Below are 11,869 nucleotides of genomic sequence, written 5' to 3'. Positions count from 1 at the left end.
AGTTTGGAGAGATAAAATATCATATTAAGCTACATTAAGCCATAAGCTCTAAATAAGACTACAAGGTATGCTATGGACTACAAATACACTACACATACCTTATGAATGTGTTCAAGCATGCTCAAATCTATTAGAAAAGTTGATTCGTGGCTTATGGAAACTTGTTTAAAGAGAATGGATGTTCTAATTATAAGAGATAGGGCAGGGATAGATACAAATCAAGGATTTGAATTGGTATGTTGTTGAAGTTTTACAAGGCGACCATAAGCACCATTGGAGATGGCCATGAGGGTTTGGTGGGAACCTTGCTCAACAATGCGGCCATCTTGCAGAACTGCAATGGAGGAGGAGTTCTGGATTGTGGACATGCGATGGGCGACAATCACAGTGGTGCGCTTCCTCATCAGCCGATCTAGTGCTTCTTGCACCAGCTTTTCCGCTTCTGTGTCCAGTGCAGAAGTCGCTTCATCCAGCAACAAGATCCTAGGGTCCTTCAGTATCCCTCGTGCAATCGCCACCCTTTGCTTTTGCCCTCCCGATAGCTGTACACCGCGCTCGCCCACCTGCGTCTTGTAGCCTTCTGGTAGTGCACTTATAAAGCTGTGTGCATTGGCAGCCTTGGATGCTTCCTCCACCTCGGCTTGCGTTGCACCTTCACGGCCATACAAGATGTTGTCATATATGGTCGTAGCAAACAAGACTGGCTCTTGTTGCACTAACCCAATCTGCCGCCTCAGGGAACGCAGGTTGAATTTTCGAATATCGTGTGAATCAATCAATACTCTTCCAGACAAGGGATCATAGAACCTCTCTATAAGTGAGATGATTGAACTTTTACCACAACCACTCCCACCCACCAAAGCAAGGCTCTTGCCTGCATCCACGTGAAGGTTTAATCCCTGAAAAACCATCACTTCTGGCCTGGTTGGATATGCAAAATGCACATCTCGAAACTCAATTTTGCCTTTCAAATTTTTTGCCTCTAGCGAGTCCTGCTGGTCTGCATCTATTATGGTATCCCTATCCAAAATGTCAAACACAGATTCCATTGCATCCCGAGCCTTTGTTATGTCTTGTGCAAGCGCAAACGATTCTGCCACCGAGACCCCCGTAAGCAGAAACACCAAGAAGATTCGAATCACGTCTTCAAAGGTACACTCTCCCTTTTTCACTAGTATTGCTCCGTACCATAGTATTAGAGCGTAGCTGCAATACAACAAGCATTGCCCTACACCAAAGAATGAACCGGCTTTAATTCCACGTTTTAAGCTTCTTTGCTCAGACTCTTGTAGCTCGTGCCCAACTAATTCCAACACTTTCTCGTTAGCATTGAAGGCTACAACTGTTCGGATATTGCCCACAGCCTCCCCTGTAATTATGCTAGCCCGTGCATTTGCTGTTGAGAGATCCCCTGAGAATCCACTTATAAAGAGGTTCTACAGATAACATTTTGCAAGGACACGGTAAGTGAATTAGAATAGATCAACAAAAGAGTGCACGTTCCTGATTTTTGCATGCAAATATATTTGGACAACATAACTTTCTACAGGTTAAGTTGTTCAGAGCATGTCGTGTAAAAGTATGTCGTACCTCTCCAACTTTACTGGCAACGGCTATTGGGAGTGTGGCGAGTGCCACGACAGTCAACCGCCAAGAAGACAAAGCACCGATGATGGTTGCAGTCCCAATGATAGACAAATTCTGTATGATAAGCGCAATGCAACCTCCAATGGCGGCACGGACGTTTGTGGCATCAGAAGCCAAACAGGAAGCCAATGCTATGCTGTTATTCTCATCGCGATCAAACCAGCCCACTTCATTCCGCAACATGGCTACGTAATGAAACAACCCCAATCAGGGTTAACGATATTTTAGCAAAGACAAAATCAGAGCTGAACAATTGAAATCATGAAATTCTGACAATACTCACATATGAACATTTGCTCACGGACACGATTGGTGAGGTTTTCTTCGACAATACCAAAAAAATAGCTCTGGAGGAAGAAGAAAACTGGGGTGAGCAAGCCAAGGACAACCAGATAAATGCTAAATTTGGCGACCTGGGTTTGCAATGTGTGAGTGTTGGGAAGGAAATAGGCACTGATTATTTCAGTGACGAAGAGGCCATCGAGAGGGTTTATGGTTCCAACCAGAATGGAGCCAACGGAACCCAAGATGGCGTAGGGCCATTCTGGTGCGTTCAATTTAGCAAGACGCCAATAGTAGTTTCCTTGATCTGCAATCTGTTTTTCATTATCCATAACGGCTTCAATATTGCTATAGCTTGAGGGACGGCCCATTGATAGTTCAAAAGACGATGAAGGTATCATAGCCGATGAAAGCCTGGGCGATTGCCGGACTGGAGTTCCGTAGTTGGATCGCCGGCCTGGAGTGCCTTGAAAGGAGTGCCGTGAAGATGATCCTCTATGTGTCACAGAGGGACTATCATGCCTACATATTGAAGGGAAATTGTCATGCTCGATAGTATCGCTTCTGAAATCTTTGAAACTTTCTCATGATACAAGTCACATCCTACCCTTAATTACCTCTTCTCTTTGCGAATTCCCAGACCTTGTGCCATGTCTTGTTGCTTCACTAGCATTACATATGCACCTAACTCCCCCTTGGCCATTAATTCATCATGTTTGCCCTGCTCAACTATCTTGCCGCCTTGCATCACCGCAATTGTGTCTACATTTCGAATAGTGGACAACCTACGCAATTTCCATAACGATTCACGAAGTTATCGACTTAAAATAATTTCTATGACCTGAAATGTAACAATCAATGTGCTCTAGTATAAGACGTTGCACACAATTTGGACAAATTTGAGCAACTCTTGCCTGTGGGCAACAACTATTGTCGTCCTCCTCACCATCAACTTCTCTAAAGCATCTTGGACCACCCTTTCCGATGCTGCATCCAAAGCACTCGTTGCCTCATCTAGCAACAAAATCTTCGGATTCCTTAACATGGCCCTGGCAATGGCCACTCGTTGCTTTTGACCGCCTGATAGCTGAACTCCCCTTTGCCCTACCTGCAACGGCATTTTCAATCTCTTATTGAGTAGATACGTTTGCTTGTCACTCCATATTATTAATTTTAATGCTGCATGTTCCTCTATTTTCACTCTCTTTAATGGTTGTGCATGTCACGTACTTTTGTCTCACTTTTGTTAACAATGGAGCCTATGTTGAGAGCAAAAACCTGCGTCTCATAGCCGTCGGGTAGGTTGCTGATGAATACGTGAGCATTTGCAGCTTTTGCAGCTACTTCAACTTCTTTTATGGTTGCATCGCCCTTTCCGTAAAGGATATTTTCGAAAATGCTAGTAGCGAATAAGGCCGGCTCCTGATTGACTAGACCAATACGATCACGGAGCCACATAGGGTTCAACTCGCGTATGTCAACGTCATCCAACAAAACTTGTCCTGAAATTTGCAAATCGGCATATAAGGAGTTACCTTAGGACTTACACTTGGTCCAATTCAATCCTCACAAATTCTAATTAAGCACCTGAAATTGGATCATAGAAACGCTCTATCAACGATACTATCGTGCTCTTGCCAGAACCGCTACCGCCGACAAGAGCCATAGTTTTGCCGGCTGGGATTTGCAGCGAGAAATTCCTGAAGATGAAGACATCCGGCCGAGAAGGGTAGCTGAAGACCACATCCCGGAGCTCCACGTGGCCTTTGACTCTACGAAGAGTTTGTGTCGCTGCAGAGCCTGTCGTATTTATCGTGGGTTTTCTGTCTAGCATCTCGAAAATCCTGGTAGCTGCAGCTTTCGCTTTGCCAAAGGATGCCAAAATGCCAAGGGATCGGCCCAAGGCTCTGAACAAAGATGCAGAAAAAGTTTAATTGCAAAAATGGAAAACGTTACATTTCTGCTATATCTAACACAGAAGGCAAGTAGAGAGTAGTTACATACATGCCACCGTATAAAACATTAAAGACAGTTGTGGTAACTTTTCCGCCCTTTGTTTCGCCTTTCAATATCAGGGTACTGGCGTACCAGAAGACGAGCGCAAATGAACATAACAATACCATCCAAAACGATCCAACTCCCACGCCTTTTGCCATACCGCCCTTATAACCTAGTTTCAGGGTAACCTTCAGAGATTCCTTGTATGACTCGAGTGCCTTCTTCTCGCCAACGAAAGAGTAAACCGTTCTAACTTGAGCTATAGCCTGTGTGCGAAAGTTAATTCGCGATGTAAACAATGATGATGTACGGTCTATACAAAGAATTCGCGCTAGAAAACGTCATATTGCTGCTCATAACTAAAACAAAAGAAACAATTTTCTCAACGCTGCAGCTCACCTGCTCTGCGATGGTTCCCGCCTCACTGTAAGCTTCTTGACATTTTATGGAAATCTTTGTAAGCGCGTTGGTGTACACACCTGCCGCAAATGCAATTGCCGGAACTATCGCCACCGTTATAAAGGCTACCTTCCAAATAAGGGTGAAGCCAATTGCAAAAGATGAAACGCAAGCTCCCAGTTGAAAGATGTAGGTACCCATCTGTGAAAAGTGTGAAAAGTGAATTACTAGATGACGAGCAACATGATCATTTATCAGCTCTCAAGATGTTTGCAGGCGTGCAATATTCATTCGGGGAGCAAATGGGAGGTAAATTTACCTCGTTACTGATGGCCTCTTGAATGACAATAGTATCAATTGTAGTGCTATCGATGATTTTCCCGGTAGAGGAATCTGTATCGAAGAACCCAATGTCCTGCTGCAGGATGGCTTCCAAGTATTTGACTCGAAGCTTGGCAGCTTGTCTGGCACCGGTGTGCATCCAGCAAGTAACCTCTGCAAGAATATCGCCAATTCATGTCAGTTGAAAAATATCCACGAGTACCAACAAACTAGCAAATAAGAGCACGGGTTCTTTGATGCGTACATAATACTCAGAATAGCAGACAGAGATTAGCCTGAGGGGATGGCGATGACTTACCGGCCCAGGCTGCTACAAGAGACACAATCCCGACGTAAACGAGCGCTACAGCATGCTGCCAATTGCCACAGATCGAGGTTGCGCATCAATGACAGTATGCAGGCAACAGGAATTTGAATTGCATGAGTCGAGAATCGATGGAAAGATGGCTAGTCATTGAGGAAGGTAAATGAGTGTACTGCACTTACGTGACCGACGAAAGTTCCTTGCTGGGAAGGAGTGTAATTGTGGTTACCAAGGGTATCGATGATCTTCCCAAAATACAAGTTGTAGAGAGGGAGGCCAGCGGAATGGGTGACAGCGCCGAGGGTACCAGCAAACATGAGGAGGTAATCGAAGCTATCTGCGAAAGCGAAGAGGCGGAAGAGGGAGACGGTTTGTTGTTGGGCTTTGCCAGAATCGGAAGGAGGAGGCTGGGCAGTGTTGTCCATTGCCACTGTCTGTGAAGTGAATCAGGCAACAATGCCATGCATACACACAAAGAACACAGAGACAACCATATATATATATATATATATATATATTATATATATATATATATTATATGGTTGGAAGGATATTGCTCATGTATCAGTTTGCTTGGAGGAAAGCCGGCTGAATGGCTAAAAGTCATTTTTTTAATGTTTCTCCATGGGAAACTGCTACCGTAGTACATTCTTTGCCGTTCGGAGCTCTCGGGATTATAATACTTCCTTTGTCATTCAAAGTTGGCGGGAGGGAGCTATGGACAATAATTTGGCACAACTGCAGCACATGGCAGTTGATAGCACGCACGCAATACATGGCATCGCTAGAGTCTGTGATTGTGCCGGCCGAGTCACGGTCTCCACGAACGTGCCGTGCGAACAGCCTGTGAGTGATGTCCCAAGTGGTGGCATGGGCTAGCTCTGTAGTGGCCAAGGTAGATTGTACAATGCCACATGTAGACTCTCTAGTGGGCAAAATTACCACACATGGCGAGGTAGTGTGCGGCACGGTATTTCGAAACACTGGGGCACTGGCGAGATGATGTGGCATGGCATGCAGAGTTTGGTGGAAGTGTCAGACCTCCCATTGGTATCGTTTTTGAGTTGTGAATGCTTAGAGCATGTTCCCACAATGTGCTATGCCAACACAAGAGGGTATAGGGGAGCATATGTTTGCTCTTGATCTTGGCAGATGATGGAGCTTGGAGTGCAAAGGAACGCCTTCAACATAAGCATTTTTTGGTGTTCCTCTCTCTCTCTCTCTCAACGTTTCACCCTCTTTTCGATGCTAAGCATCCAATGCATCTTCTCGCCCCACGCACCCCCCCTCTTTTCCATGCTACGCATCCAATTCGTTGTCTCTTTGGATCTTGGACAGGCCTTATGAATGATTTTCATCATTCATCTTCTTTTCATATTTTTGGGATTGTTCCCAAGGGTCTTTTTTCTTTTTTCCTTGTTAAAAAAGCCTTTAGAATGAGTACTACTGTAGAGACGCGTATCTTTGACGTATACATGGACAGATCCAATTGGAGCCGATACAAAATTGATTCCTATAGATTTTTGTGGAGAGAGTCGAAGAAATCTGCAACTATTTTCGAAAGGAAAAGCCAAAACATACAACAATAGGTACGACGAGAGAACAAACGAACAACAAAGAAGACACACAAATTAGACACCTGTCTCCTTAGAGCATATACCGTGCAACAGAGAGAAACAAGAGCGCGGCACATCCTCTGCCGACCTTCCCATTTTCAAGCAATTTATGCTTTTGTTGTTATCATTTGCTTGTCTGAACTTCCGTCCCGGATCCTCTCAACTCTCAATAATTAAAAATATCAACCCTCTTAATAACTAAAGATAGCAACCCTCTCCCCATACGATTCTACTGTGTTGACATTCTAGGAGCGTGAAACCATGATGTTTAGATTTGTTGTGTTTGCATATGCAGAGCTAGTTGCACGTCGGCCGGATTCTAATCCGTTTACACAAAGATCTGAGAGGATATTGTTGTAAATGTTGATAAATTGCATGCCTACTGGTAAACGGCGTCGGCGACAACAGCATGGCTCCATGCGTAATCCAGTCTCGTAATGCAGGGTGCATGAAGGGGTCAGAGGGACGCAAAGTGCGCGGCAGAGTATCAGATGGTCAGCAAAGCAGAGATGGATCATGGAGCTTGGAAGGATGACACCTCTGAAGAATCTAGCGATGATCGACGGAAACGTCCATGCACATTGTATAATTATATGAATTATCTAGAGATTACTGATGATGCAACCGAATCGATTTCGCTTGATAGCACTAAGGTCGTCCATGGAGTCCTCCATGTTTGAAGGAATTTCGGAACATCGTCAGATTCGGTCATATGGACCGTCATTAGTTTTTTCAATTGGCAATTTGGGACGATACATCTGTCTGTTCGTAGGTTTGTTTTAGTTGAGATAGAATTTCACTGACGGTGGTTAGTGTTTTCACCATTTGTTTTTTATTGTCTTCCATGTACAGGAAGAGCTCTAAGCGCGTGTTGAGGTCTTTCTCTTTCCAATCTAAAACTGCCGAAGCATTGGTCGCCAGAGTTGGGTGTGGACATTGTGTTGTTCCATCGACGATTTCGAGCGGATCGAGTTCTACAAAAGCAGCTCCATGGTCATTTTCCAAGGTTGGTAATTTTTTTCGGTAAGTTTATTGACCTTGTATGTTCTTGTTTGCTGTGCCATCTTGACAAACTGTCGTGATCAGTCGTCTTAATGTATTCAGACCAAAGGCTTGGCTGGGTTTGGGCTCCTAAAGAGCCAATGATAGCATGTAGAAATTGGGAGATAAGAGAGATCGAACTGAGAGAGAGCAGAACAAATGATTGTATTCATTGTGAATGGTTGTTTTACAATGTTCAGTTACAATTCGACGGAAACGCCTCTTCTTAATTCATTTAATTTGGTCCACGAACGCACAACTCTGGTATCTCTAAGTCCTGCTCCGCATTGTACACGAACAACCGCATCTAGTTTGGTACACTGGTACAATCACTTGAACGTTCAAGTCACAAACGCCCCATAGCCTTTGAGATGGGGTGTTTGAATATAAGGATCAAAACCCCACTTCTTAGCCCCAAATGAGGAGTGCAATGGGGCTTGAAACCTAAAAAATGCTGGGTGTAGGTTGTGCCACATGAGCACATTTAGGGGGATTAATAGACTGCCACGTGGGCTTGCAGACCTGGCACATGGGCTGCTGTGCAGGCCTGCATAGGCCCTGGTACAGGGCCATGTAGTGGGCCGATGGGCTGGCATTCAGCCAGCACAAGGATCCAGCAGAGGGCCTTACATAGGCCAGAAAAAGGGAGCAGCAGGTAAGGAGACCTGGAAATAGGCAATCAGTGCATGGAATACAAAGATTGATCATAATTTTCTGGCATCTGGCTTTCAACTGTTGAATTCAGATCCGCCCCTTTGCATCAAGAAGACGACAGAAGACATCCTCTTGTAGTTCTTAATGTCGATGACTGGATCATTGCCAGTTCCAATGTACATCTCATCTCAGAAGCAAAGGGTAAGCTCATTCGACATGTAGGACATGGGAGGACTCCATGATTTTCTTGGGGTAGAAATATGGCGGGATGACACTGCATCACACTTTCTTATGGCTAGTACACATAGAGGGTACTTAAGCAGTTTCATCTTCATGACTGCAAGCCACTCCCAACTCCTTCAGAAAGCAACATGGAATGGTTAGCAGTTGGACAGTTTTCCAGTTTCAGATCCTCAGTAGTTTAGGCAACTCACCAGGCCTGACATCTATTACTCAATTCGTGTGCGGAATCCCAAGAAGAATCACCTCGTTGCAGCAAAGAGAGAAATCAAATGGTATAGGGATTATGGATTGCATTATGCCAAGTCATCCGAGTTGTAATAGAAATATTTCGGTTTGTGTCTGGCAAGTAGCAGAAATCAGGAATGCCATATAAGCAGTTCTTGTACTTCTACAGAGATGAAATATGCACTCCCACGTAAAGCTTTTATGTAGTGGTATTTCTGGTCCCACAGATCAATTTGGTCTTCTGCGGATGTTAGTATCTCTCTCTCTCTCTATCTCTCGCTCTCTCTCTCTCTCTCTCATGTGCGCGGACACACACACACACACACACCCCACACACACAGAGACAGCATACATAGACCGAGTCACTCGGAGGGACAGCTGATCGATCTATGGGTAGGTGACGTGGGGCTCCCCTTGGATGTTTCTCCTTTTGGGGTTTACCTCTCTTGCAGTGACAGAGCAGTGAATTCTCTCTCGTCGACATCAGCATGGGTATGGGTGCCTGTTTAGTGGCCCGATCCCTAGCTTTCATTGTATGTGGTTTTTTGTCAATCTCATAGAGCCGTTGTGTCACGGGCAGCCTAGTAGGCATTGACCAGCCGACCAAGGTCAACAGCCTTTGGCCCTCATTCTTCATCCACTCCTCAGGCCTTCAAGCCTTCAGAGCAGCAGAGTCAGGCCTCCCCGCAGCAGACCAGCAGGGTAGCCTCAGCCTCTTCAGGGATCTAGTGAGGATTCACCTCCTCTAGTTAGTATACTCTTCCAGTTTTGCAGTGAGGCTTTCAGCCCCTTCATACAGTTGTATTCAGCCCTTTGGGCATTCATTATTCAGTTGTATCTATTTTCCTCTTCAGAGGTCCACTACATTCTCTCCCTCTGATTCTCTCACTCACATCCACAGCATCACTTTGTGTATTGAGTGCATCATTTTGCAGTTGCAGTTAGTATTGAGCAGGAGAGAGAGTGAGGATAGTCTATCTCCCGCTCCACGTTGGTCTTTTGTAGACGTTAAGAATCTCTCTCTCTCTCTCTCTCTCTCTCTCTCTCTCACACACACACACACACACATTTCTTTTTCTCGGAGGAGCATCAATAGTTTAGAGGCCTAAATCCCAAACTTCTTCACTCTTTGTTAGAACTTAGGCTCTCTTGGTGTTCATTTAGCATTGTACTTTTAACACAATATTAGAGAAAATACTCTTTGTGAATGAAGGACTAGCTGGACTCAATGATTCTCTATCTACTTTTATGTAGCTCCTGCAAGCCTTCCACTGTAGTTTGTAGTCTACATTGTATTCTTGGGAAAGGAGCTCTATTTCTTATGTATGTACATTATTGCCATGGTGAATGGTATATCAGTGCACTGTGCACGTTATCTACAGGTATTTCAGTTTCTTTGTAACTTATTTGAACTGGCAGAGATGAGACATAATGCACCGATGTCTTCCTGTTTTGTACACGGTTTGCTTGCAGTATTAATCTTGGAACATGTAGATTTGTACAAAGTGCGATGAAACTTATCAGGAGTTGGGTAAGTTTTTTCGAGAAAATGAAGTAATAACAATAGAGATTGGTAGGTAGAAATTTGGTTTGTGTGCCTATATTTCTTGGTTCTTTGAACATAATTTTCAATTAGCGTATTCTGTTCAGCTGCACGCACATGTAGCTGAAAAGAGGAGAACTGATCTGGATATCTCAAACAATTTAGAGGGAAACTGCACGAACATGAGATTTGCTCGTCCATTGTGATTTATTTTGTCTTTGGTTGGTACAGCATTTCAAGACACAACGAGGTTCTAGCATCTCCTTTGTAGGATCATAAAAATAGCCATTGTCCTATGCTTAATTGAAGTGCATGTTTATTGTGGTGCTAAGGGGAATATATTTTAAGTGTGTATTTATTATGCTCATCTGAATGTGTCTCAGAGAATGTGAAATATCCCTTGCATTTCTCTTAGCTCGTCATGCCTTATTCACTTCTGTAAATGTTGATAATGAAGATACACATGGCATTTTCCAACACACACAGCCAATTCATCCTTTTTGGAAAAGTGATTAGATGGAAGCTTGAGAAAATTCTTGTTGGCGCTATTCTTCATGCAGGTTGTGGATTTGCTTGTGCTTAAAGGGCACGAGGAATTGGAAAACATTTTGACACATTCAAAGCAGCGGCACCATATTATCTCCCAATATGTTGTGGGTAAAGAAGGCATGGTTCAACCTCTGAAGTTGGGAATTGCAGATCATGGGGAATCAGAGTTTCTTAAAAAGTTCTACATCAGCAATAGTTTTTAGTTATTTGGCAATCGGAACATTGCTGTGTTATACTATATCCTATTTGGGAGTATAATGTGGTATCACAATGCTTCGCCTCGATGGTGGTTATTCTGGTGCTACTTGTGTGCCCTGTCATGTGAGAGGAGGGTTTCCCAGCAGGCCTTCGTATGAAGGCACCAAGGAGCTCCTTAATGAGAGTTAATGATGGCAACAAAAGTCAAGTCAGTGAGATTTACTGGGATTCGTACAAATACTGTCTTTTGTTTCACCTTGTGTTCTTTCATGCTGTACATAAAGAGTACAATATAATCCTGCTGATACCTCTGCAGCGGGCTGCTGCTGCTGCTATTATATTGCTTGAAATACCAATGGAATCTACAGCTTTGTTAGAAAAATTTCTTGCTACTGGCTGCTGCTGCTTCCTTTATTCTAACTTCTCCCCCTTTACGATCAGGCTTATAAAAAGTAGAATTGAGGCATAATCTTCCTGAGTCAGTGAAGCATATTTCTTGAATACCAATGGAATCTACATGAGATGTTACTTTGGTGGATTTCCCCCTCAAGTATTTTAGGCAATTTCAATGCAATCTTCCGGATCCATGGTTGTAAGTAAAGATTTCCATTCCTAGTACATATCGAAACAATGCCAACGATTGGTCCAACGATACACCAATGGCTATACTACAGACCATTGAGCTTGCATTGGAATGTCTCACAAAGTCCACAAGGCCAATTCAGTAAAATCTAAAACTTAGTGTAATTTTGGGAACGGTCAAGTTGGAAATAAGAAGACCCAACCGTTGACTGCCATTCAATTTCTTTTTGCCTAACAAGTCAGAGT

At 43.8% G+C, this 11,869-nt stretch overlaps 2 protein-coding genes across 4 annotated transcripts; one reads left to right on the top strand and one right to left on the bottom strand.

Annotated features, from left to right (window-relative positions):
• Positions 1 to 218: 218 nt before the first annotated feature.
• On the bottom strand, positions 219 to 5,397 carry LOC147890214 (ABC transporter B family member 19-like). The gene is made up of 12 exons (XM_087390232.1): positions 5,155 to 5,397; positions 4,967 to 5,021; positions 4,646 to 4,821; positions 4,327 to 4,527; positions 3,934 to 4,193; positions 3,517 to 3,836; positions 3,208 to 3,431; positions 2,844 to 3,037; positions 2,547 to 2,714; positions 1,931 to 2,442; positions 1,591 to 1,832; positions 219 to 1,436 (listed from the first exon to the last, which is right to left on the bottom strand). Exons 1-12 carry the CDS (start codon positions 5,395 to 5,397, stop codon positions 219 to 221), a joined length of 3,813 nt encoding a protein of 1,270 aa, XP_087246358.1.
• A 1,136-nt stretch (positions 5,398 to 6,533) lies between these two features.
• On the top strand, positions 6,534 to 11,404 carry LOC147890213 (uncharacterized). Of its 3 annotated transcripts, none has more exons than XM_087390911.1 (3): positions 6,534 to 7,171; positions 7,441 to 7,594; positions 10,855 to 11,404. In XM_087390911.1, the coding sequence occupies exons 1-3, from the start codon at positions 7,080 to 7,082 to the stop codon at positions 11,044 to 11,046; spliced, it is 438 nt and encodes a 145-aa protein (XP_087247037.1). In that variant the 5' UTR covers positions 6,534 to 7,079; the 3' UTR covers positions 11,047 to 11,404. The 3 variants fall into 3 exon arrangements, with proteins under 3 accessions (XP_087247037.1, XP_087247038.1, XP_087247039.1); XM_087390912.1 differs by having other exon boundaries at positions 6,534 to 7,241; XM_087390913.1 differs by having other exon boundaries at positions 7,441 to 7,611; positions 10,855 to 10,994.
• The last annotated feature ends 465 nt before the right edge of the window (positions 11,405 to 11,869 follow it).

Source organism: Dipteris shenzhenensis, chromosome 19 (assembly GCF_047967505.1).
Source record: "Dipteris shenzhenensis isolate YYH24624 ecotype China chromosome 19, Dip_SZ_1.0, whole genome shotgun sequence".
In the NCBI taxonomy this organism is placed as follows: Eukaryota; Viridiplantae; Streptophyta; class Polypodiopsida; order Gleicheniales; family Dipteridaceae; genus Dipteris; species Dipteris shenzhenensis.
This window is presented reverse-complemented; position numbering and strand designations above follow the sequence as displayed.

Excerpts from the sequence above, each read along its gene's own strand:
- LOC147890214 (XM_087390232.1), bottom strand. The coding sequence starts at position 5,397 with ATGGACAACACTGCCCAGCCTCCTCCTTCCGATTCTGGCAAAGCCCAA. Across the intron at positions 5,022-5,154 it reads AAGGAACTTTCGTCGGTCAC|CATGCTGTAGCGCTCGTTTA; the intron begins GTAAGTGCAGTA and ends GGCAATTGGCAG. Across the intron at positions 4,528-4,645 it reads AAGAGGCCATCAGTAACGAG|ATGGGTACCTACATCTTTCA; the intron begins GTAAATTTACCT and ends CACTTTTCACAG.
- LOC147890213 (XM_087390911.1), top strand. The coding sequence starts at position 7,080 with ATGGTCAGCAAAGCAGAGATGGATCATGGAGCTTGGAAGGATGACACC. Across the intron at positions 7,172-7,440 it reads CGGAAACGTCCATGCACATT|GAAGAGCTCTAAGCGCGTGT; the intron begins GTATAATTATAT and ends TTCCATGTACAG. Across the intron at positions 7,595-10,854 it reads CTCCATGGTCATTTTCCAAG|GTTGTGGATTTGCTTGTGCT; the intron begins GTTGGTAATTTT and ends TTCTTCATGCAG.